The sequence below is a fragment of the Hyaena hyaena genome, unplaced genomic scaffold, assembly GCF_003009895.1.
Source record: "Hyaena hyaena isolate Hyena2069 unplaced genomic scaffold, ASM300989v1 scaffold_284, whole genome shotgun sequence".
Lineage (NCBI taxonomy): Eukaryota > Metazoa > Chordata > Mammalia > Carnivora > Hyaenidae > Hyaena > Hyaena hyaena.
Window position 1 is genome coordinate 1875635 of NW_024080913.1, and position 24810 is coordinate 1900444.

A 24810-nucleotide genomic window follows, 5' to 3' on the forward strand; every position below is an offset into this window, starting at 1 on the left:
ATGTTGGACATGGCTGAGCTTTCGTCGGCCAGATTCCTGAGTGACTCCTATATGCCAACAACTGGGCTTCATGTGAGTAAGGTAAGAAGTCCATGCTATTTAAGATATGGATTATGGGGGTGCCTGGGTGGCTCAGTCAGTTGAGCATCTGACTTCGGCTCAGGTCATGATCTCATGGTTCATGGGTTTGAGCCCCGTGTCGGGCTCTGTGTTGACAGCTCAGAGCCTGGAGCCTGCTTTGGACTCTGTGTCTCCCTCTCTCTCTGACCCTCCCCTGCTCATGCTGTCTCTCTCTCTCAGAAATAAATAAAACATTTAAAATAGAAAAAAAAAAAGATACAGATTGTGCTACAGAGATGTAAAGGTTTACGTGTTTTAGTATTTGGCTTCACCACACCTAATAGTGAATAATCACTTGTGATATGCCCCTTGGGATTGTCATTCTTAGGTAAAACTTCTTGAGTCCTTGACCTCTTCCTGGGCATCCCCAGCACCAGCCGTCTTAACAGACATCTCAATCATCCCCGAGGAAAGTTGCTCGGTTTCCCACTTCTCTCCTCTGCAACTCAGATGGAGGTTCTGACTTCTCCTGGAGGACTATTGCCTTCTTTAGTCTGTAATCATCTCCATATCAGACCATAATGCCTTAGAAATGTGTGCTGGTCACGTTCTCTTTTCTCCTTTACCACTGTTTCCTCCCCTGACCTGTCAGCCATCATCTCGTGGTCTTGCCTGCTGGCTCACCTCAGGTCGGTGCACTTCCGTTTTCCATCAGCACCTGGGCCTTCTGCACGCCTTGGCCCACATGGACCTGGCTCGTTTTTTCTCCTGATCCCCACAGTGGCCTGTCCCAATCACTGCCCCTCCTCCAGACCTCTCTCCTCACGGATGGCCTTGCCTCCCGTTTCACTGAGGAAGCTGAGGTGCTCTGGCGTGAATCCTGTCAACTTCCTATCCTGCTTGGTGTCAGAGTCACTTATGCTGTCCCCACTTGTGCTCTTGACCGTCTCTAAGACCGGGTAGCTGTTCTGTTGGATGACACCTCCCTCTCTCCTAGAGTTTCAGCCTCTGTCCGCTGGCTCCTTCCAAAGCAATTTATAAATATACTCAACCCTCTTTCTTTAAATGACATTGACAACAACAACAACAACATTCTTAGAAAGAATCATCTAGATTCACTTCGCCATTTCCATCCATTTTTTCATTCAACATAATTTGGACTTTGCTCCCGCCTCCTGGCAAAGAAGACTCTCACCTTCCTCACTGTCAAAGGCAAAGGCTTGTGTTTAGTTGTCATCTGTCTGGCCTTCTCTTAAGCATTTGACACTGCTGACCTCTCCCTCTTTAGAATAGTCACTCCTGTCCTATCCTCGGCCTCTAGTGGCTCTTTGGTCATCTGCCCCAAAGTTAAGCCTTTGTGTGACCCAAGGTTCTACCTCAGAGCCCTTCCCTATCCTTTGTCCCCGTCCCCCTGTCACTCTGTAGACTTCACTCCCAGCTGTCCCATGTCAGTTTTCATCAGTCTCTTGCTGACACCCCCCCCTTTACTACCACCAGAGTCATCTTTCTAAAAAACAAAACTTTATGTCACCCCTCCCCCCAGCCCCCAGGCTAAACCCTGTAAAGCCTTCCTCTTCCCTACAAGACCAAGTTCAAGTTCCATTAGCAGGGTTTAGGAAGGCTTCTGTGGACTGCTCCTGCCCCCACCCCCTTCTCTTTCCTTAAACTCCTGCTCTACTCAACACCTTGCTCTTCTCCAAAGTCACTGTGCCCTTTTACCCCCTACTCCTTTGCTTTCACTATCCCCTTTGCCTGGACGTCCTCTCCTCCCTTGCATGCCTGGTGAGCACCACTCAAGTTTTGAGACTCAGTTTAAGCACTGCTTCATCTAGAAAGTCTTTTTTGAGCTCCTTTATAGGGCGAACTTGACCCCTCCTCCCTTTGTGTCTATACTACATCCATGGCAGGAGGCTGTGGGGCCCTCTGCTCCTGGCCTGCTGCTGTGTGTCTCAGCACTGGGGACCCCGTCTCCTGTCACTGTGTGCTCACCCCAGGCCCGGTACCTGCAGGTGCTCGAGAAATCTCTTGGTTGGCACTGGATGGTGTGTGTGGGATGTGGGCAAGATTCTGATTTCCCACTACAGAAGGGTCTCAGCCTGAGAAGGAGGTTGTGAGTCTTTATTTCCTCCGAGGACAGTGCCCTTGACTTCACCTCACCAGTCACTTCCTGGAGAACCCCCGCTCCCTGCTCTGTAGGGGGTCCTGAGGGGGCAGAGCAGTCAGCCAGAGGCTCAGGGACTGTTACTGGGGCGATTCCTCTTCCAGCTGCAGTTGAAGGAAAACACCTGCAAGGAGAAGAACAAGCTGAGCAGCGGGAGCTGGGTGGGGTGCTCGGAGCATTTGCATCCTGTCACCTAGTACCTGATCCTTTCCTTGTGGCGCAGGTTAGGCCACTTGCACATAGAAAAAAAATCCTAGCCGGGTTCTCCCTCACTTCATCAGAGTCTACAGCAGGTGCCCAACCCCACTCCAAAAAGCTGGACCTCGGTTTGGGACCGGATCCTCCGGATTCTTCCTTCCATTTGTCCTGGGGCTGATGGTGGCAAGGACAGAGTGTGGGCTGAGGCTGAGAACCTCCTTACCTGAGCACTTGGCATAGACTATCTGCTTGTCCCTGCTCTGGGCGATGCAGGAAATATAAAGCTTCTGGTCCTCAATCTTCTCCACATCAACGTTCAGTACAGCCAGAGAGCCCACGGGGATCAAGCTGAAAGAGGCAGTGGCTCAGCCCAGCCCTCATATGAACACCTGGCCACCATCCTCTCTTCAGCCCACCCTGTCTCAAGGAGCAAGTGGCTCAAGGCCCATTTGCAGGCTCCCAGGATCTGATGGCAGAGGCCATGCTTAGCGGAAAGGCTTAGCAGCAACAGGGGAAGGAGAGCGGCAGACAGGGCTCCTGCACCCGACCACGGAGGACGGCCACCCCTCAATGACAAAACAGGTGTGGCTCTGGCCCACACCGCAAAGATCCATACTCACTTTTTGAACCTGATGTTGAGGCTGAGTGTGAGCAGCCCCTCTCCAGCCAGGTAAGCGGTTTTAGAGAAGGTCTCGTCCATCATGGTGGCCAGGGAGCCTCCATGTGCAAACCTGGGAGTGGGGAGAGGCAAGGCCTGGGCTGTGGGCCCCCCCTGACCACGACCCTGACTGTGGAACCACCCTGCCTCTACATGCCTTTCTCCAGGACAGGAAAGGAAACAGAGCAGGACCCCAGCCGATCAAACTGGCCAAAGTTGCTTCAGCTTTTCCGTGTTGCTTCAGCATATGTTAGTGACTCCTGCCACCATGATCTTACTTTGCCAGGAAAATGTTGTGGTTTTTCTTCTTTCTGACAAAGTTCACGGGAAAACATTTTTCTGACTCTTCACCTAACTGCCGGCAGCAGTGGCCATCATTCGGAAGGGTGCGCTCATGCAGAGGACGGGAAAGCCCCCGCGCTCTTCGGCTTGGCCTCGGAGGCACAGCCCGGGGCCAGCTCCCCGCTCACGGCAGTCCAGCCAGGGCCAGCACCCAGCCTGCACTTTCAAGGCGGCTAAATGTGAAATGTGACTTTCATCCTCTCCAGTGCCAGGGGGACGGCCTGCCGAGCGGCGAGCAGCGCGGCCTGCAGAAAGGGCCCGCTTCAGCGGGATGCTGCAAACCCCTGCTTTCCTTAGAGTGAGCGAGATGTTCATTCTTGTGTAAACTGACCTTCACACCAAAGCGACTTCGCTGTTGGTTAGCTTGGGGAAAATGGAAGGGCGCACAAGTCTAACAGATAACCCAAATTCAAGGTTCTGGTTTTCAAAAGCATGATTCTCCATGGGCCAGGCCAGCTGCCCCACCGTGCCAGCGCGGGGTCCCCTCCCATTGCCACCACCAGGAGGGGAAAGAGCTGGGGGCCATGCAACCACATTTGCCTGGTTGGACTCCACGCTCCACCTCTCACTACCTGTTAGATCTTGAGCAAGTTGCTAAATTATTGTTTCATTTCTTTTTTTTCTTTAAATATTTTTATTTATTTCTAGGAGAGAGAGAGAGAGAGAGACAGCGTGAGCAGGGGAGGGTCAGAGAGAGAGGGAGTCACAGACCCTGAAACAGGCTCCAGGCTCTGAGCTGGCAGTCAGCACAGAGTCCGACACGGGGCTCAACCCACGAACCGCGAGATCATGACCTAAGAGAAAGTCGGACACTTAACTGACTAAGCCACCCAGNCAGGCTCCAGGCTCCGAGCTGGCAGTCAGCACAGAGCCCGACGCGGGGCTCGAACCCACGAACCGCGAGATCATGACCTAAGCGAAAGTTGGACGCTTAAGCGACTAAGCCACCCAGGTGCCCCATCCTCTGAATGCTTTTAATTAATTGCTCATAAAGTCACTAGCTAAGAGTGGTGATTGGTGGAAGAGAAAGTGGCTCTAGGGTCTGAGCAGAGGGGACTGGGAAAGGAAGTCACCCAGGAGGACAGGGGACTGAATGCTCTAGGGAAAATGCAAGATGGCTCCTGGGCAGTATTGCAGGCTTGCCCTTAGGATAGCAACCATGGCTTTATGCCGAGATGGAACAGCCCGGCTGAGAGATTTTTCTCTAGCTGTGTTCAGTTGTGCAGATGTAGTGACTCGACTGGGAGTGTTTTGTTTGTTTGTTTGTTTTTAAATTTTATTTCTAGGAGAGAGAGAGAGAGAGAGAGAGAGAGAGAGACAGCATGAGCAGGGTAGGGTCAGAGAGAGAGGGAGTCACAGACTGAAACAAGCTCCAGGCTCTGAGCTGGCAGTCAGCACAGAGCCCGATGTGGGGCTCGAACCCATGAACTGCGAGATCATGACCTAAGCGAAAGTTGGACGCTCAACCGACTAAGCCACCCAGGCGCCCCTCAATTTGCTAAATTATTGAGCTGCTAGGTTGCTAAGCTGTTCTGAGCCTAGGTTTGTTCACTATGCTTTGTGAATAAAAATAATTCCTATAACGGGCACCTGGGTGGCTCAGTCGGTTAAGTGTCCGACTTCAGCTCAGGTCATGATGTTGCGGTGCATGGGTTCGAGCCCCACATCGGGCTCTGTGCTGTTCAGAGCCTAAAGCCTGCTTCAGATTCTCTGTCTCTCTCTCTTTCTGCCCCATCTCCGTTCACGCTGTCTCTCTCTCTCTCAAAAATGAGTAAACATTAAAAAAGCTAATTCCTATTTCATCAGATTGCCTGAGGGAATGTCAACAAATCCTCTTGTCTACCTCCACATTGCTTGAAAGACGAAAAAAGGAGGTGGTATGAGAGAACCCCAATCCCGTCTTCCCTTATTACCATCACTGGCTGCAGAGGGCTCGTTGGCAAGTGTGCGGATCCTGCAGGAGAGCTCTTGGCCAGTCCCTGTAAGCTGCCCCTCCCAACTGCCTCCGGGCGGGGTGGGTACTTACGACAAGATAGAAACTATACATTGGTCTCTGCCTCTGATTCCCGACACAGTGCTGCTGACACTCATAATTTCCTGAGTGGTGAGCCTGTCTTGTTCTATTGAAGCAACTTTGGGCGGGGCGCTGGATGGCTCCTGGGTGGGAGCTGTCCCCAGAGAGACCAAGCCATGATTAAAAGCTTGGCACTTTCCACTTCACGCCCATTCTCTCAAGAAGGGAGAAGGGCCTGAAATGGAGTAAGGATGCATCATGCCTATGTGTGGAAGCCTCTATAAAATCCTAACGGTGTAGGGTTGGGAAAGTTTCTAAGGAGGCGAACACAGTCACAGTGGTCGGATGGTGACTCCTCAGGGACAGAAGCTCTCGCATGAGCTGGGGACCCTCCCAGACTTCACCCGTGAACCTGCCTCATCTGACCGTTCTTCGGTATCCTTTATCATACTCTGTAATAAACTGGTAAGCGTAAGTGGTCCCTGGAGTTCTGTAAGCCTCTCTAGCAAAGTAATTGAACCCAAGGAGGGGGCTGTAGGAACCTCCGATTTGTAATTGCAGGGGCCAAGGCAAGCCGCCCCAAGATGGGCCAGTTTGACATGAAGATTATTTTGAGCTGAAGGTGATCGAGGCCCTGGGGGCTCAAGAGAAACTTTGCTTTAACTACATAAAGAATTGAAATTGGGGGTCTTTCCCAGAATAAAGTTTATTACCAGAGATAAATTTTTTCGGTGTGACCCATCCGTAGGGCAGGGCAAGGGTCTGATTACAAACATCTGTTCTTCCACTTGCTCTATGAAGGGCATTCTTCCCCTCAGAGTCCCAGACCCCTACCCCCGCCCCTTTGCTCAGGATGACATAGTTTCTTCATTTTGCCCATCTTGGGAAGTTCCATGGCTGTGTGGAGTTCCTGTTTATATATACTATTAATTTGCTTTTCTCTTATTCGTCTGCCTCATGTCAATATGATTCCTAGTGCAGCTGGAAGGACCCTTGAGGGCGACAGGGAATTTTTGCTCCCCAATATAGCCAAGTCAGACAGAAGTCGTGGGGGCCTGGGGGCCTGCTACATGTGACTGGCTTCTGAAGTTGGGGGGGGAAGGGCGGGCTTGAGGACCAGCCCTTACCCTGAGAGATCTGGTGCTGTCTCCAGGTAGATGGTGTCAGAATGGAGTTAAATGGAAGGACACCCAGCTGGTGTCACAGAATTGCTGGGTGTGGGGGAAAGCCTCCACCCATTTGGTGGTAAGTGGTGTCAGAAGTGAAGGGTCCCGTGTGAGCGGTAAGAGACACACAGGAGAGAAAGACATAGCAGAGGAGAAATGGGTTTTCCCTACACACTAGATAGACTGAACTGGGTGTTTCTTTCTACTCAGTACTAGTCCCTTCTCTGGACCCCTCAACCTACTAGCCTCAGTGGTGGGTGGTCCTCCTCTGTCTCTCCTGCCCCACATCATAAGCCCCTAAATAAAAGTCAGCTACACTTCACCCCCTTCCTGGGGTTTTCCTCTTTAGAAGGAAGGGGATCCCTGACCTGCGTAGGGCTCTGGCCTAGTCCCCCAGTGTTGGCACGCATTAGTATGAAAACCAGTGTCCCCGTGGAAGACGGCTTTGATATTTCCAAGGAGACCAAGGGCCGCAGTCTGGAGCCGTGACCTGTGGGGCGCTGACATCTATTAAGATCTCTGAATTTAACGGCTACCGAGTCCCTCTCAGGCCGTGGGACCCTAAGGCTGCCTCCCCCTTTCTCCCTCTTCCTTCAGGAGCTCTGGCACCACCAGCAACCTTCGGTGATTGTCTAAAGAAGGAACGGTGAGGGGCGCCTGGGTGGCTTAGTCGGTTAAGCGTCCGACTTTCGCTTAGGCCATGATCTCACGGTTCGTGGGTTCGAGCCCCGCATCGGGCTCTGTGCTGACAGCCAGCTCGGAGCCTGGAGCCTGTTTCAGAGTCTGTGACTCCCTCTCTTTCTGACCCACACCAAAACAAAAAAAATCTCTCTCTCTCTCTCCTAGAAATAAATAAAACATTAAAAAATGAAAAAAAAAAAAAAAGGAACAGTGATGGAGCAGAAGGCAAACAACCACGGACCTAGTGGCACAGTGGCCTCGGGAAAGAGGCTCAAGGCCAGCTTGAGTTCTCTTGTGGAATTTATGTCTGGTGTACGTTCCTTCCTGGGCATATTCCAAGCCTGAAGACAGCAGAATGCAATGCAGAGATCAGTGGGCCAGTTGGGGATCTAGTACTTGGAGTCCTTGATTGTCCGGGCTCTGTGGGCAAGCTACCTTTCCTCTGTGTGCCTCAGTCCGTGGGCAAAGTATGAAGTTTGGGTAGATGGTGTCTGACAGCTATATTGTGCCACATGGTTCATGATGAGTGTATATATAACATCATAGCTTTCAGCCACTCCGGCAGGTGGATATTACTGCCCAGGGTTTCAGGTCATGAGGCTGAAGGTCAGAAATCAAACTGCTTGCTCGGGGCCCAAAGACCAGCAAGACAGAGCAGGACTGGAAGCCCAGCTCACATCTGTCCTCTTCCAAATCACCACACCCTTCTCTCAGAGCGGCCCCTAAAACCACTTTCTTTGTAGGGGTTCTCCTTATCTTAACAATGGGTTGGATCAGGGGACCCAGGTTGCCTTTCCAGGCCTGTTGTGGAGACAGAAGCCCAGTGCCCCCCACCCCCACCTAGTTCCTTAGGGAGAGGCGCAGACTCCAGGGTCTGGCGTGTGGCTAATGCATCAGCTGAGCAAGCCAGCTGAGGACACCCACCCAGTCCCTGCCTGTGGCCTTACCCTGGGGGCCCCTCCAAGTAGGGGCCAGGTTGGAAAAGACAGATGGACTTCTTCTCAGACGGGTGAAAAAAAATGACATACTCGTAGCCTTGTCCTTCCTCCTGGATGCACCTGGTGAAGATGCGCGAGTCGCTTTTGTCTGGGGAGAGATGGGCGGTGTTGCGGCTGAGGAAGGGAGTTCGTGACTGTCTGGGGCCCAGCTGTGATGTGGGGCCAGTCATTCAGCACCGTGGCTGGAGCCCTGTCTCAGGCGCAAGGTCTGGGAGAGAACCAGAGGACGCCCGGGCTCTGCCCTCAGGGAGCCTTCAATCTGAGAGTGGAGAGGGGGCCTCTTCTCAGGGACCCCTCAGTCTGGAAGGAGAAATAGTCAGGAAGTTCCCTGGCTGAGCATAGAGATAGGATCATGACCAGATTAAGACTTTAATAGGCCTTAAACATTGAAGACTTAAAATGTAACACGGAGGGGCGCCTGGGTGGCTCAGTTGGTTAAGCGTCCAACTTCAGCTCAGGTCATGATCTCATGGTCCGTGGGTTTGAGCCTCGCGTCGGGCTCTGTGCTGACAGCTAGCTCGGAGCCTGGAGCCTGCTTCTGATCTGTGTCTCCCTCTCTCTCTGACCTTCCCCTGCTCATGCTGTCTCTCTCTCTCTCTCAGAAATAAATACAACATTAAAAAAATTTTTTTAAAAAGGTAACATGTAATTCACATATAATTCAAAATAACAAGCAGTAAAATGCTAAACATAGTAAAATAGGAGTGCTTGGCTGGCTCAGTTGGTGGAGCACGTGACTCTTGATCTCAGGCCTATGAGTTCAAGCCCCACGTAGGTATAGAGATTACTTAAAAATAAAATCTTTAAAAGACCCAAAAAGTAAAATAAGTGCAGAAAAGTCCATCTGGGGTTCTGGGTTTTTTTACCCCAAGACAATGACAACAACTACATCCTTTTGATGAATACCAAGTTCTTTGAAAAAACAATTATTCTGGTGACCTTGCTTTGTTTGTGACATAAACCCAAAGGTCATCTGTCTACCTTACCACCCATTCATCACTGGGCAGGAAAACCACATACATGAATGAGACAAGAAAATAGGGACACACACTCACACACACATAGGCATGTGCACGCAAGAAGAAAGACGAAGGTGGAAAGTTCTATCCATCTGGTGGGTGTTTTGGGAGACTGCTATGGGCCCGGCAGAATGAAGACAGTGCGCCAAAGCGTGCAGAGGGGTGGGGACGCCTAAGGGCTTTTACTGGGCAGAGAGGAGGACTTGGGATAAGGCTTGATGGTGCGGAAGAACGCCCAGTAGGAAGGCAGGGGGGCAGGGGGTACTCTGGGAGCAAAGGCAGCCACAAGGTGGCATTCTCTGGCATGAGAGGAGGGGAGCCAGAGACCAGAGAGGGTGCTCTTTTCCTCTACCTGCCCAGGGCTGCAGCATCAGGAGTGAGGCAGACACAGAAAGGACTTGCATGCAGCTGAGAACTAGAAGGGAGCTAGCAGAACTTCTCGCCGAGGGTGGAGAGTCAGCACAGGCAAAGGGACTGGCTGAACCAGCCAGGGGCCCTGGGGGAGCCCAGAGGCCCTCCCAGGCCAGCCCTTACCTGAGGCGACTGCTAATCCGAATGGGAGCTTGAGCCCCTGGATGTGGTCTCTGTTGGACTCGAAAGAGGGCAGTTTGATCCAGCCCTCAGTCTTGGTCTTCTACAGAAATTCCTGGTACAAGTTCAGCATGTCTGGACACCAGCTGGCATTGGGAAGGGCATAATCCTTCCTATCCGTCTTCCTCTGACATAATCTTGAAACCTGGGCAACAAAATCAGGGAGACCAAAGAGCTTCCTGGGGGAGGGGCTGTTGCCTGGGCTGTGAGACCCCTAGGTGATTTGTTCCTGGGTTCTCGGCTCCTCGAGTCCTTCAGCCAGTGCTGGTGTACAAGAAGCAGCCCATTTTCCTTGCAGAGGGTTTGTGGACACCTTTGGGTGACTGGCGAGGGGAAGCTTCAGTGCAAAGGAAGGAGCAAGAAGGAACAGGGGCTGACGAGTGGCGGCATACTGCTCTGTGGTGGTGCCTTACAGCTGTCCTGTTTAAAACCTGTGACCTGTCCTTTGAGGTTGAGAATGCTAGTATCAGCCCCATTGTACAGATGGGGAAACTGAGAGCTAAAGTTTCAGTGAACAAAACCTCCTAAAATAGCAAATACTGCTCCTATTGACCAGAGCTTGTGAGCGTGAGAGCTGATGGTCAGACTAGAGCCTATTCTGAACGCTGTTTACCCGAGGGGATGCCACTGCAGCTGCTGAGCACCACTGTCACCACGCCCTCGCCTCAGGGGCTTCTCCAGCTCTGGCCACCCCCGGGGGCCTGCCCAGCCAGGGGAGTTCCTCTGAAACACGGCTTGGGCACCCACAGAAGTGTGACACCGTCTGCGGGACAAGGTGAGCCCTCTGGGGCATCGAATGCTCATGGACCAGTCACAACTCTGGTCAGTGCGCCAGCTGCTTGCCAAACCGTACACAGGGGCCTCCATCTGGAGTCCCCAACTCAGCCGCAGGGATCTGAGTGCCACAGAAGGAAAGTGATTCCTTGGTGGCCACAGGAGATTTGGACCGGGGCAAAAGTGTCCTAGTTTTGGATCTGGGCTCCTTAGTTTCTTTGTCTTCCTTCCTCCTTCCCTTCCTTCCTTCCTTCCTTCCGTAATCCCTGTGCCCAACATGGGGCTCAAACTCACAACCCCGGCATCAAGAGTCACATGCTCTACTGACCGAGCCAGCCAAGAGCCCCTCGAACTGGGCTGTTTGGTATCCCAAGAGCACCTTCCCTTGGCCAAGTCAAATAGCCTCCCAATGCACTGCCCACCTCCCCACTGATGGTCTGGGAAGCGGGAATTTGAAGTGCTCTTTATGCCTCAAGTTCCCAGGAGAAGGGTCGCCTGCTTAGCTGAGCGGGGACCTTACTCACCAGGGAATCTGTGGAGGATCCAAACGCTGAGGTGGGGTTGAGCTTGGGCAGGACGTAGGGGGCTCCAGGGAGGACTCTGTGGCGGCCGAGGCTCATTGCCGCCTGGAAGGTTCTCCTTATCATGGCTGAGTGTGAGGACTGGGGCTGGTGGGGCTCCTGGCAGACTCTTAAGGGAGCAGCAAAGTGAGGGAGCGCTCTTCAGCTGTATCCCTGTGCTGGTGGTGCAGCCACCTCTACACAGTCTCCCCCGTCCTGTCACAAGCTTTCATCAGCAGGCTTCTGAGCATGATGAGGCAAGGCTGGGCTTGTGTGACACAATACCCACAGATGCTTAGGGCCTTTCGCTGGTCCCAAGCCCCACCCAGCACTTGGGGAGGGGCAGATGCTGCTTGGGCATGAAGGCTTAACAAGACCGACCTGAATCCAGAAAGATTTAATTATTAAAGAGGGGAAAAAAATACATAAAGAAATAGCCTATGGTGTGTGGAGCCTCGGAGGGGTGCCCTGAAGTGTTTGGGGGACAAGCAAGAACATCCCCAGATGATAAAGGAGGCCCATCTCTTGATGGGAGGATGTTGTGTGTGCTCTGTGCTCTGCAGCAAGACCACAAAAGCTCCTGTCTGGTGCCGGCCCTCACAAAACCAGCCCACAAGCCCTTGGTCGCCCCTTCTTCTATCCCAGACAAGGGCTGGTCGGGGAAGCCTCCACCTGCTGTTTGGCGCAGGGCTATGCAGAGACAGAAAATCATCTGGCAGGGAGCAGCTTAGCAAAGGGGCTCTCACGCTTTGGGAACCCCAGGGAAGGGGCTGGGTGCCGAGGGTGAGTGGGGAGCAGGGCGGGGCGGGCCTGGTGACTGCAAGCCGGGAAGAGAGGCAGCTTCTAGCGGGAAGTGGGACGAGTGTTCAGCCAGCGGCTACAAGACTGTGGTCTGTTTTTGGTGAAGGCGTTTGTTCTATTGAATTAAAACTGCCAGTTTTCTTTTCTTTCTTTCTTTTTTTTTTTTTTTAAATGTTTTTATTTATCTGTGTGAGAGAGAGAGACAGCATGAGCACGGAAGGGTCAGAGAGAGAGGGAGACACAGAATCGGAAGAGAACACATTTGCAAATGACATATCCGATAAACGGTTAGTATCTGAAATCTACAAGAACCCATACAACTCAACACCCAAAAAGCAAATAATCCAATTAAAAATGGGCAGAAGATATAAATAGACATTTTCTCTAAAGAAAACATAGAGATGGGCCAAAACACAGATGAGAAGATGCTCAACATCACTCATCATCAGGGAAATACAAATCAAAACTCCAATGAGATATCCCCTTACACCTGTCAGAATGGCTAAAATCAACACAAGAAACAAGAGGTGTTGACGAGGATGTGGAGAAAGGGGAACTAACTCTCCTGCAAGTTGGTGGGAATGCAAACTGGTGCAGCCACTCTGGAAAACAGTATGGAGCTTCCTCAAAAAGTTGAAAATAGAACTACCCTACAATCCTGCAATTGAATTACTAGGTATTTACCCAAAAGATAACAAAAATACTAATGCGAAGGGATATATGCATTCTGATGTTTACAGCATTATTTACAATAGCCAAATTATGGAAGAAGCCCAAATGTCCATGGACTAGTGACTAGATAAAAAAGATGTGAGCGATTTTATATATACATATATATAAAGGAATATTACTCAGCCATAAAAAAGAATGAAATCTTGTCATTTGCAATGACATGGGTGGAGCTAGAGAGTATAATGTTAAGTGAAATAAAGCAGAGAAAGACAAATACCATATGATTTCACTCATATATGGAATTTAAGAAACAAAAAAAATGAGCATGGGGGAAAAAAAGGAGAGAGGCAAACCAAGAAACAGACTCTTAACTGTTGAGGACAAACTGATTACCAGTGGGTTACCAGTGGGAGGAGGTGAGGGGATGGGTTAAATGGGTGATGGGGATTAAGGAGTGCCCTTGTGGGGTGCCTGGGTGGCTCAGTTGGTAAAGCGTCTGACGTCACTTCCGGTCATGATCTTGTGGTTTGTGGGTTCAAGCCCTGCGTCGGGCTCTGTGCTGACAGCTCAGAACCTGGAGACTGCTTCAGATTCTGTGTCTCCCTCTCTCTCTGCTCCTCCCCTGCTCATGCTCTGTTTCTCTCTCAAAAATAAACAAACACACACACACACACACACACACAAAAAAGAGTGCCCTTGTGATAAGCAGCACCAAGTATGTACGGAAGTGTTGAATCACTAAAGTGTTCATCTGAAACTAATATTACACTATACATTAACTAACTGGAATTTAAATAAAAACTTAAACAAATAAATAAAACCACTTAGAAAAAAGTTGTAAGAAAAAATACATAACATAGAATTAGCCATTTAGCCACTTTCAAGTGTACCGTTCAGTGGCATGAATCAAATTCACAATGTTGTGCATCCATCATCATGATCTATTTCCAAAATTTTTTATCACCCCAAACAGAATCCATATCTAGTGTGCAATAACTCTGCATTCTCAGCTTCTGGGAACCTCTAATCTACTTTCTGAATGAATTTGCTTATTCTAGATATTTCATACAAGTGGAATCACACAATATTTGTCCTTTTGTGTCTGGCTTATTTCACTTAACATAATGTTTTCAAGGCTCATCCATGTTGTAGTGTGTGTCAGAATTACCTTTTTATGGCTGAATAATACTCTTAGATCTATACACCATTCGGCCGTCCATCCACTCATCTGTTGACGGGCATTTGGGTTGTCGCTACCTTTGGCTATTATGAATAATATGGCAATGAACATTAGCATCTGAGTATCTGAGTCTCTTTTCAATTCCAGTAGGTATATATTGGTGGTTCATAGGGTAATTCTGTTTAGCTTTTTGAGGAACTGCCAAATTGTTTTCCATAGTACTTGCACCATTTTACATCCCAACCGGTGTCATTTGAGGGTTACAATTTCTTCACATCTTTGCCAACAGTTGTTCTGTTCTTTTTTTTAATGTGTATTTATTTTTGAGGGAGAGAGAGACAGAGTGCAAATAGGGGAGAGGCAGAGAGACAGGGAGACAGAATCCAAAGCAGGCTCCAGGCTCTGAGCTGTCAGCACAGAGCCCAATACAGGACTCGAACTCACACACTGCGAAATCATGACCTGATTGAAGTTGGCCGCTTAACTGAGCCACCCAGGCGCCCCTAGCATAATGTTTTTGAGGTTCATCCATGTTGTAGCATGTACCAGTATTTTCTTCCTTTTCATGGCTAAATAATATTCCAATGTATGGCTATACCACAATATGTATATCCATTCATCCATTGATGGACCTTTGGGATGTTTCTACCTTTTGGCTATTATGAATGATGCTGCTATAAAGATCTGTGTATAAGTTTCTGTGTGGACACGTGCCTAGGTATAGAATTGCTCAGTTATATGGTAATTCTATGCTTAGCCTTTTGAGGGATCACCAAACTTTTCCACAGCAGCTGCACCATTTTGTAATTATGATTAGCAGTGTGTGAGCATTCCCATTTCTCTACCTTCTTGCTGACACTTGTTATTTCCATAAAAATGTATCTGTCCCTATGTTTATATCTCCAACTTAGTATGAAGTGGTATTTCATTGTGTTTTGTTTTGTTTTTTTTTAAATGTTTTATTTATTTCTAGGAGAGAGAGAGAGAGAGCGTGAGCAGGGGAGGGTCAGAGAGAGAGGGAGTCACAGACTAAAACAGGCTCCAGGCTCCGAGCTGGCAGTCAGCACAGAGCCCGACGCGGGGCTCGAACCCAGGAACCGTGAGATCATGACCTAAGCGAAAGTCGGACGCTTAACCAAGCCACCCAGGCGCCCCTTCATTGTGGTTTTTAAAAATCTTTTTCTAATGTTTTATTTCTGAGAGAGAGAGAAAGAGAGAGAGAGAGAGAGAGAGCATGAGTAGGAGGTCAGAGAGGGAGGGAGACACAGAATCTGAAACAGGCTCCAGGCTCTGAGCTAGCTGTCAGCACAGAGCCTGACATAGGGCTCGAACCCATGAACCTTGAGATCATGACCGGAGCCGAAGTCGGACGCTTAACCGACTGAACCATCCAGGCGCCCCACAAAAAGGTTTTTCTTGACTTCCTTTTATATTTCATTCCACCTTCCCACTAGAGGAAAGAAGTTAATCTTATTTTTTTTTAAATTCCCCCCACAATACATTTCTGCACGAGTATCTTTCTATTATATTCCCTAGGCATTTAGAAACCTGGGGTTAAGATCAAAAGCTTACTGCCTAATTCTGTTTGCTCTGATAGTTCAAGGGTATTTTAACACTTGCCGCAACAGTTCTTAAATCTTTACTCAAACTGCCCACTACCCCCGCCCCCCCGGGTAAAGAGGGGGCCGGGGAGGAAGGACTGCACAGAAGCTACTCAGCAAGCTGGCAACAGGAGTGGGGCCCCCACGGTTCTCACGCACCTTCTTCCGTTGACTCACGTTCTGCCAATCTTACATATTTATCAAAATGTAACGTGATGAAGGCCAAGAATGCAGGCTGTGTCAAGCCTACAACAGTCTGCTGTAAAGCAGGGAAACCATTTTGCTCTCACTTGCTGTGGGGAACCCCCGTATTCACAGCGAGCGAGCTTTCCCCTCAGCCTGCCTTCGAGTCGGGCAGTGCCCCCACACGCAGCAACGCAGCCCGGGCACCATCCAAGCAGGGGGAGAACTAAAACCTTGGATGTGGGCAGAAGGGAGGTGTGCACACATTCAATAGAAGAACGACAGTTCTTTTTGCCTTATGCGAAGGCCGGGGGTGCTTTAGCAGTTTGGCGAGCCTGTTCAAAGACATGAAATGTTTAAAGTACCTTCTCTGTCTAAGCTCGTGAAACTAGACTGCAGTGCTGGCTCATTCCTTCAGCTTCACATTTCTACCCATGCCCACTATGCATGGAAAGCCAGTGGAAAGAGCTCCCACCGCAGCCCAGTCTCTAGTTTCATTAAATGGAAGACTAGGCAGAAACGGTGGCTGTTGTCAGACATGCAGAGCACACAGCTGTGGGCCAGGCACCTCCCCATTGCTATGACCCTGACCCTCTGCCGGGGCCTTTCTTGCAGCCTGGGGGACTACAGGTGGGCCCTAGAGATGGGAGTCTTCCATGGGCTGGGCCATCCAAAGGTCAGTTGGCTCTGGCAGCGGATGCCAGTTGACCTTAGAGCTGTGCAAGGACTGGGGAGGGTGCCACCAGGCTATCCCTAAGTCACTTGGTTGAGCCATGGGAAATTGTCAATATTTGACCACTTAGATCCTCAAAAGTGGCTATTTCACATGGGTTCGACTTAAACTCTTTTTTTTTTTTTATGTTTTATTTATTTCTAGGAGAGAGAGAGAGAGAGACAGCGTGAGCAGGGGAGGGTCAGAGAGAGAGGGAGTCACAGACTGAAACAGGCTCCAGGCTCTGAGCTGGCAGTCAGCACAGAGCCCAACGCGGGGCTCGAACCCACGAACCGTGAGATCATGACCTAAGCGAAAGTTGGACGCTTAACTGACTAAGCCACCCAGGCGCCCCAAGGTTCGACTTAAACTCTTAATAAGGGGGGAAGAAAAGATAAGAAATGAAGCACAGACTCTTGTCCACAATAGATTCTATTCACTCTATTAGACGCAGAGTATGTTCCCTAGAATATCTCCCAATTCATCTTGTCTAAAGTTCAGTTAGGGGTTGAACTTTGTCTTAATTTCAAAAGATATGTTAGAAGTCCAAATCCTGATAATGTGATACTGTGAGCTTATTTGGAAATGGGGTGTTTATAGGGGTAATGAAGTCGAATTGAAGTCATTAGTGTGGGCCCTACCAATGAGTGGTGTCCTTAGGGGAAATGTGGACAGATGTGCTCAGAGGGAAGATGATGTAAGGACACATGTGAAGGCAGGAGTGATGCATGTACAAGTCAAAGTGCCTGAAGCTACCAGTGGGTAGAAGAGAGACTTGAGAAATTCCTTCCCTAGAGCTTTGAGAGGGAGCTCGGCCTTGTAGAAACGGGGACTCTAGACTTCTCTTCCCAGAACTGTGAGGCAAGGAGTTCCTGTTGTTTCAAACCACCCAGTGTATGGTACTTTGCTGGGACGGCGCTAATGCTACAGTCTGTATGTTTGTGCCCCGCCCCCCCCTTCTTATGTTAAAATTCTAATGCACACATGACAGTGAATTCTGTAAGTAATAAAGTGGAGCCCTCATGACTGGGATTAGTGCCCTCATAGAAGAGGATCTATAGAGATCGCTAGCCCCTTCCATCAAGTGAGGACACAGTGAGAAGGTGCCAGCTATGAGCCCGCAAGCTAGCCCTCACCAGATGGTGACTGTGCTGCTAACTCGATCCTGGCCTTTCCAGGCTCCAAAGCTGTGAGCAAAGATTTCTGTTGTGTATGAGTTACTAGGTCTGTGGTGTGTTGCTGTAGCAGCCTGAATGGATTAAGATACCTAGGAGAGAAATACAGGCTCCTTCCAGTGACGATAAACTATACTGTTGGTAAGACATAAGGGACAATTTACGTTAAAAATGGGACAGCTGCTTATTCTCTAGGATTAGGGATTCCTACAGGAACTAGCTGTGTTTCCTACTGTAGCCAAAAAGATGTGTAATTTATACAAAGCTTTGAAATTTATAACATACATACAGATACACGCACACACACACTCGTTCCTTCCTTTGGTTTTCTGGCATGTCCAAGTTTGTGGTAAGGGTTTCAGTGTGAGTTTTCTCTCCAGGCAGTAATGGGGCAGACGCCACGGTTGTGCCGTCTTAAGGAGCCCATTCAAAGTCACGTGAACCAGACACTTATTCTAAGGAGATACAAGTAAGCGCTGCTGTGTTAGAGTTCAGACGATGGCAACCGAGCTCCCACAGCTGTATTCTGAAGATGCACTCAGGAAGACCAGGATTGGGGGCGAGGGAGGGGGACTCATCAGCAGGTGAGCAGAGCAGCAGGGCACCACAGCTTCTTCTGGAGGAGGGGGAGCCTAACACAGACAGGTGTCGAATCCACCAGTAGCTCTTTTATGTCAAGCTTTTTTTAGGATCCAGCTTTACAAATAAACCTAAACAAACAAAATAACAGGAGATGATTGGTGATTCTAAGTCAACTGACTGCCATTGGATGGGACTTCTCAGAGCAGAAGCGTATACACAAGGAAAGGGATTTAGATTCGTGCTTGTGCCTTCCATCTATGGGTCTACTCTCATTTCTTAGTCAGATTAAGAATCAACTTCAACCATCACAACACTACAGCGCCTCTCTCCTTCTCCCAGTCCTCTCATTTGGTCATTTCATGGTTCATTACCGCTTCCATTAGAGATAGTCAGGAAAGCGAAAGGAAGTGAAATTACGACTAAGCTGTCTGGAACCTTTGCTACTGAAGATAGGAGCATACACCACAGCCTGGAATGGAGTTTTTAAATTGACTGTGGATTCCAATTATTCAGGATCTTTCTTCTGCTTCTCTTATCCATCATTTCTGCAAACAGCTGATACTTGGGGGGTGGGGTGGGTGTGGAGGAATACAAGACACAAAAGGCATTAACCATAAAGGAAGAAAACTTAATAAATGCAACTACGTTACCATGAAAAAAAAAAAACCTTCTGTTCATAGAAAAAGATATCTTAAAGCAAATAAAAGACAACTTCCATACCGGAAGGCGAAATGTGCAGCTTACATATCCAACAAAAGGTTTAATACAAAATATAGAAAGAACTCCTACAAATCAGTTTAAAAAAAAAGGAAAAAATAAAGCTGAAGAAACAGGAATTTCACAGAATGGGAACAAATCTGATCAACAGATACATGAAGAGATTTCATCTTCACAGGTGATCACGATCAGGAAAATAAAAAGATCATGCAGAGATAACATTTTATAACCATTTGACTGGCAAAAATTCAGAAGTCTAACTTTACCAATCGCCAGAGAAGATAGGGGTCTCGTGGGTCGCTGGTGGGAGAGTCATTTAGTGTAGTGTAGAAAACAAGCCAGTGTTCCCCTGTGAGGCTGAATACTCCCACACTCTGCTCCTGACTATACGCCCAGCTCTTGCCCATGAACACCACCAGAAATGCTCACAGCAGCCTACTCCTAAGGATCTGGGCCCAGCGTGATAAGGGGAGACAAATTCATGGTGGCGGAGTCACTCCATGGAATACGTACAGCAGGAAAAATGAGGCAACAACATGCCAACAGGGTGAACTTCAGCAACATGAAGCTGAATTGAAAAGAAAATCAACACCCAGGAAAGTACATGCAGTGTAATCTCTTTCTCACAAAGTTCAAAACAAACAATGAAACTCTATATTCCTGAGGTCCACACATATCATCTTGATAAAACTTACTAAAAAATAGGAAGGTACAGGCAAATATAATATTACCTGTTAATTATACTTTACCAAAACTCGGCGGGGAGAGGAGGAAGATGAGATGGGAAAGTAATGAGGTAGGGACATATATTAAGATTCTTGGGGAGACTGGGTGGCTCAGTCCGTTAAGCATCTGACTTTGGCTCAGGTCATGATCTTGCGGTTCGTGACTTCAAGCCCTGCATCAGGCTCTGTGCTGACAGCTCAGAGCCTGGAGCCTGCTTCAGATTCTGTGTCTCCCTCTATCTCTGCCCCTCCCCTGCTCATGCTCTGTCTCTGTCTCTTTCAAAACTAAATAAGCATTAAAAAAAAAAAAAAAAAAAAAAAAAGATTCTGGTTCTTAGTTGGTGGTAGGTTTCAGGGTGTTTATTATTAAATTAAAAACTAAACACATTAGTGAATGAATAAAAAAAAAAAATGACTGTTTCATGTACCAATGTGTCCTAACTCAAAGATTCTGATGAACCCAAACCTGGGGGTCCACATAACATTTGAGGTCCATTAAGATATAACAGAATAGGGGGGCGCCTGGGTGGCTTAGTCGGTTAAGCGTCCGACTTTCGCTTAGGTCATGATCTCACGGTTCGTGGGTTCGAGCCCCGCGTCGGGCTCTGTGCTGACTGCCAGCTCAGAGCCTGGAGCCTGTTTCAGTCTGTGACTCCCTCTCTCTCTGACCCTCCCCTGCTCGCACTGTCTCTCTCTCTGTCTCTCTCCTAGAAATAAATAAAACATTAAAAAAAAAAAAGATATAACAGAATAGGAACAAACAAAAAGCACCTAATGTCTAAATGAACTTGTCTAAATCTGAAGCTACAGAATGTAAGACTTCAGGGGCTCTTCCCTCGCGAAGGCCCTGTGAGCAGGGCTGCGAGAGCCTGAGGATGCAGTCTGGAAGCTCTCCTGGGAAACTGCCTGCAGAGACCTCAGAGGGAAGGGACCTGCGTATCCCTGATAGCAGCAGCATGGTGGGGTTTCTTTCCCCATTTGAAATAAAAACTCAGGTTCGTACCTAATTTTACATCCTTTGTCTTAAATTTCTTAAATTGTGCAAGCTTTAGGTAACATAAAACCTAGCTCCCGTGCTGCTAATCCACTGACATAACCACATCACAAGGTACAGGGGCCTTCGGATGGTCTCTCCCTCCAGCCTACTCGGCCCCCTTCCCAGAGAAAAGTGCTGTCTGTGTGGTGTTCCTGAAGATCTGTGTGGCCCAGGCATATACAGAGCCTTCCCCTTCACTCCCATGTATTACTTTGTATTTTGAAATGTCAAGCTGACAGAAAAGCTGTGAGACTAGTACAAAGAATGGTCTCATCCGGAACCACTGGAGATTAACCTGTCAAAATGTGGATAAAATGATGATATATGAAGTTATTCCTATTATACCTAAGAGCAAAAGACTGGGAAAACATTCATGTCCAAGATTTCCAATTCCAACCCAACATCATTCTAGTTTTCTCTCCTTCTGTACCTAGAAATGCCTTCTCTGATGGTAAAGAACCTGGCTCCCATCTCGGCTGCCGGCCTGTGTAGATGCCACTTTCCCCCGTGGGCTGACACCCCATGTGAGGCTGTGCCTTACCTTACTTGGGCTCTGACATTGTGCACTGGACACCTGCCTGTGGGGACACCCTCCCCACTCCACTCAGGCTCCAACATGGTGCCTGGGCCCTCACGGCCATTCGTCGCTGCAGTCTCCAGGTCAATCCAAGCCTACCATGCCCACTCTCCCTAACTGGTTTTGAGGTAAATTATTCAGGAAGGAAAAGGAAAAAAAAAAGGAAGATAATGCAAGGGGTCTCTCTACATTTTTCATACTAATGATAACCTATGACATTCGCTGTTCTACATTTGTGATTTTCATTCAACATACATGGAGATAGCTCTATAATTAAAAATTTCCTTATTCTTATTTATGGCACCACAATATTCCACAGAATTTTTTATAGCATACTCAACATGGCTGTTTAACCAACCATCCTCTTGATAGATGTCTATGTTTGGCCAATCCTGCTATTCCAAATTAACTTTTCGCAAATAACAAACGTAATTATAGTGACAGCAGAGCAACTTCTACATTGCAATTTTGCACACTTTAGTGGGATAAAATCCTGGGAATGGGTGAAAGAGCACACAACTTTGTAGTTTTGATAGATTTTGACAAGCAGCTCCCTACCAGTAATGTATGAGAATACCTTTAGCTTGTTTTTTGCATGATAGGGAATTGAGAATTTCTGGGCATTTGTGGGTTATAAAACCAAAGCAAAGCAGAAACAAAAAACAACCCCCCAAACCCCAAAGACAAAACCCCAAAAAGTCCAACCCAAACTGAACCAAACCCAACAAAGAGAGAATGACAGCTTCTTACTTGTTGCCTCCGAGTACAGGGTCTTCTCATCCACACTTTGGACATTACAAGAGAGAAACAATTTCCTCCCTTCAACTTTATCAACTTGGCTATTTATCACAACAACAGAATAAAGGGGGATAGGTCTGCAGAAGGAAAAAGGGAGACAAAATTAGTTTTTATCAGATTTATGTAACACTGAGGTGACTGAGTGCTTACGAAGGGCGGCTGGTATCAGCGTGTATGACAGACTGTCTCAGATAAAACACCCCTTTGCCTGGGACCCCAGCAGCTCTCCACACCCCTTCCTCCTGAGTGTCACTGACGTCAGGTGGTGACTGGGCACCTGGGCCTAGGCTGTTCTCGAGGTTAGGTGTGGAGAGGCCACCAGGGAGTCAAGCTGTCCCTTCTGAGGACCCAGAGCAAAGTCTGAAGGGAGCTGGAATCCTTTAAAGAAGTGAAAATGGGACCATGGGATGGTCCCATCAGTTCTCTCATTTTCTGTAATAATAAAGCATTTTCACCCAATCCCCTTTAGTGTGACTGTCACTAGAAAGACATCCAGTAAAAACAAATCACTGGTAACGCCTTATGTCCTAAGCCAGCGCTGTACAAAAGAACTTTCTGTGGTGACAGACACGTTCCACCTCTGAGCTGTTCAATACAGTAGCCACCTTCCTGAGGGTCCAAAAGGTGGCTACTGTGAATGAAAAGCTGAATCTTTACATTTATTTAAATTTAATGAATTTATATTTAAACTTAAATAGCTACATGTGACCAGCGGCTACAGTCACCTTTGGGAGTCCTTGGAGACAGAGAGCCAGGATGAAAAACAGACCTTTACAACGGTGAGATTTTATTTGGCAGAAACCATTAAGGCAGAGCAGGCTGTGCTCTGTGTTGCTCCAGTGCCCCCATGTGGACGAAGGAACTACTCCAGGTGGAATGAAAGTCCTAGTTGTTAACTCTGCCCAGTTTTCACTCCAATTAGCTTTTCCTGAACCTCTTGGTGAAACAACCAAGCTTTCCTTTCCTTTAAACATCTCTTTACATCATCTTTTATACTGTTTGTCTGATTACCATATCTTAAGTCCCAGAGGGTCTAAGTCTGTTAATTATCTTTCTGCTGATTTTCACTTAATGGTGGTTTACTTCTTCATGGCTTATTACTTTATGTATTTGGTACAGGATCTACTGCTCTAGTCCCCCAAAGGGGCACCAATTGACTGGATTAAATTTATAAGTATTACTATGATTATTATTATGAATCTAACAATGATATACAAAATATGAGCCCTGATAAATATTAAATTCTAAACTAAAGCTGATCCTTGAATAATGTGGGAGTTATGGGGCATTGACTCCTGCACAGTCAAAAATCCATGTGTAACTTTTAACTCCCCCAAAATTTAACTGCTAACAGTCTACTGCTACACAGAACCCTTACCAATTATAGGAGAAGTCAGTTAATACATATTTTGCATGTTATAAGCATTATATACTGTATACTTACCATAAGGTAAGCCAGAGAAAAAGAAAATGTTATTAAAAAATCATAAGAGCAGGGGTGCCTGGGTGGCTCAGTCCACTAAGCATCCAACTTAGGCTCAGGTCATGACCTCACAGTTCATGAGTTTGAGCCCCGCGTCAGGCTCTGTGCTGACAGCTCGGAGCCTGCAGCCTGCTTCGGATTCTATGTCTCCCTCTCTCTCTGTCCTTCCCGTTTGTGCTCTGTGTCTCTCTCTCTCAAAAAATAAACATTAAACAAATTAAAAAAAAAATCATAAGTGTCTGGGTGGCTTAGTCGGTTAAATGACTAACTCTTAATTTCTGCTCAGGTCATGATCTCACAGTTCCTTGAATGGAGGCCTGGAATGGACTCTGTATTGAGAGTGTGGAGTCTGCTTGGGATTCTCTCTCCCTCTCTGCCCCTCCCCCACTCACATGCGCCCTCTCAAATTAATTAATTAAAACATTTAAAACATAAAATGTTAAAATAAATAAATCGTAAGAGCAGAGGCACCTGGGTGGCTCAGTCAGTTAAGTGTCTGACTCTTGATCTCAGCTCAGGGCTGATCTTGGGCTTCTGAGTTCAAGCCCCACGTTGGGCTCTGCACTAGGCATGGAGCCTATTTAAAAAAAAAATCCCAAGAACAGACAGTCTCTCTTTGCTGTCCTGCCTACTGCTCCCTTGCAGCGTATTTAATAAACTTCTCTCTCCCTTGGGGGGGAAAACATAAGAGAAAATACATTTACAGACTTATAGTACTGTACCGTATTTATTGAAAAAAAATCCAAGTAGAAGTCAACTCATGTTGTTCAAGGGTCAAGTGTACTTATATTACCCCATGCTTTATTCTGGTCTTGAATCATCAACTAATGGAAGAGAATGAAGGATGTGTGCTGTAGGGAAGAGCAGAGTCAGAAGACCTCGGTTCTGATCCTGACCGTATCCGCTCTGTCTACACGATTTCACAGAAATCAAATTGTTTTTAGTAAATTTTCTAACTGTGGGTAACAAATGAACAGCAACAGAGCTGACGGATACAGATGGTTAGTTGGACAGGCCAAGGATTAATCATTGGGCCTGGCAGGGAGCATGGGCTGAAGACATAAACATTTGTTAAGCTAAATTACAAACCAAAACTTTGCTTGCTTTCAAATACATTTTTTTTTGGGAAGGAAGACTGTACTACATTCTACTGCTTTATCTGAACAAGGAAAAATATTGTAAAAACATGGAACATGGAAAGATATTAAAAACTTAATATATTCTTTTTCATGTTAAAAAGCCATTTCTAGGATTGAATTTTATAAAATAAATAGTATAAAATATTGACTATAAGTAAAGATGACCATTTCCCCCAAGTTAATCTTTTTTTTTTTTTTTTTTTTAAT

At 47.6% G+C, this 24810-nt stretch overlaps 2 protein-coding genes across 3 annotated transcripts in view; both read right to left on the minus strand.

The window, feature by feature from the left end:
- Window positions 1-2164: 2164 nt before the first annotated feature.
- On the minus strand, window positions 2165-11474 carry THEM5 (thioesterase superfamily member 5). Its single transcript, XM_039246322.1, has 6 exons — window positions 11187-11474; window positions 9832-10033; window positions 8228-8366; window positions 3040-3150; window positions 2643-2767; window positions 2165-2345 (listed from the first exon to the last, which is right to left on the minus strand). Exons 4-6 carry the CDS (start codon window positions 3120-3122, stop codon window positions 2302-2304), a joined length of 252 nt encoding a protein of 83 aa, XP_039102253.1. The 5' UTR covers window positions 3123-3150; window positions 8228-8366; window positions 9832-10033; window positions 11187-11474; the 3' UTR covers window positions 2165-2301.
- Window positions 11475-16790: 5316 nt separating this feature from the next.
- Window positions 16791-24810, minus strand: part of THEM4 (thioesterase superfamily member 4) — a 25103-nt gene continuing 17083 nt past the window's right edge. The window contains exons 5-7 of one of the 2 annotated variants that reach the window (XM_039246195.1): window positions 21934-22058; window positions 21148-21300; window positions 16791-18256 (exon numbers count right to left, since the gene is read on the minus strand). In XM_039246195.1, the coding sequence (XP_039102126.1) occupies window positions 21149-21300; window positions 21934-22058 (277 nt within the window). In that variant the 3' untranslated portion in view covers window positions 16791-18256; window position 21148. The remainder of the gene's footprint in view (window positions 18257-21147; window positions 21301-21933; window positions 22059-24810) is intronic. The other variant, XM_039246196.1, reaches the window with a different exon arrangement.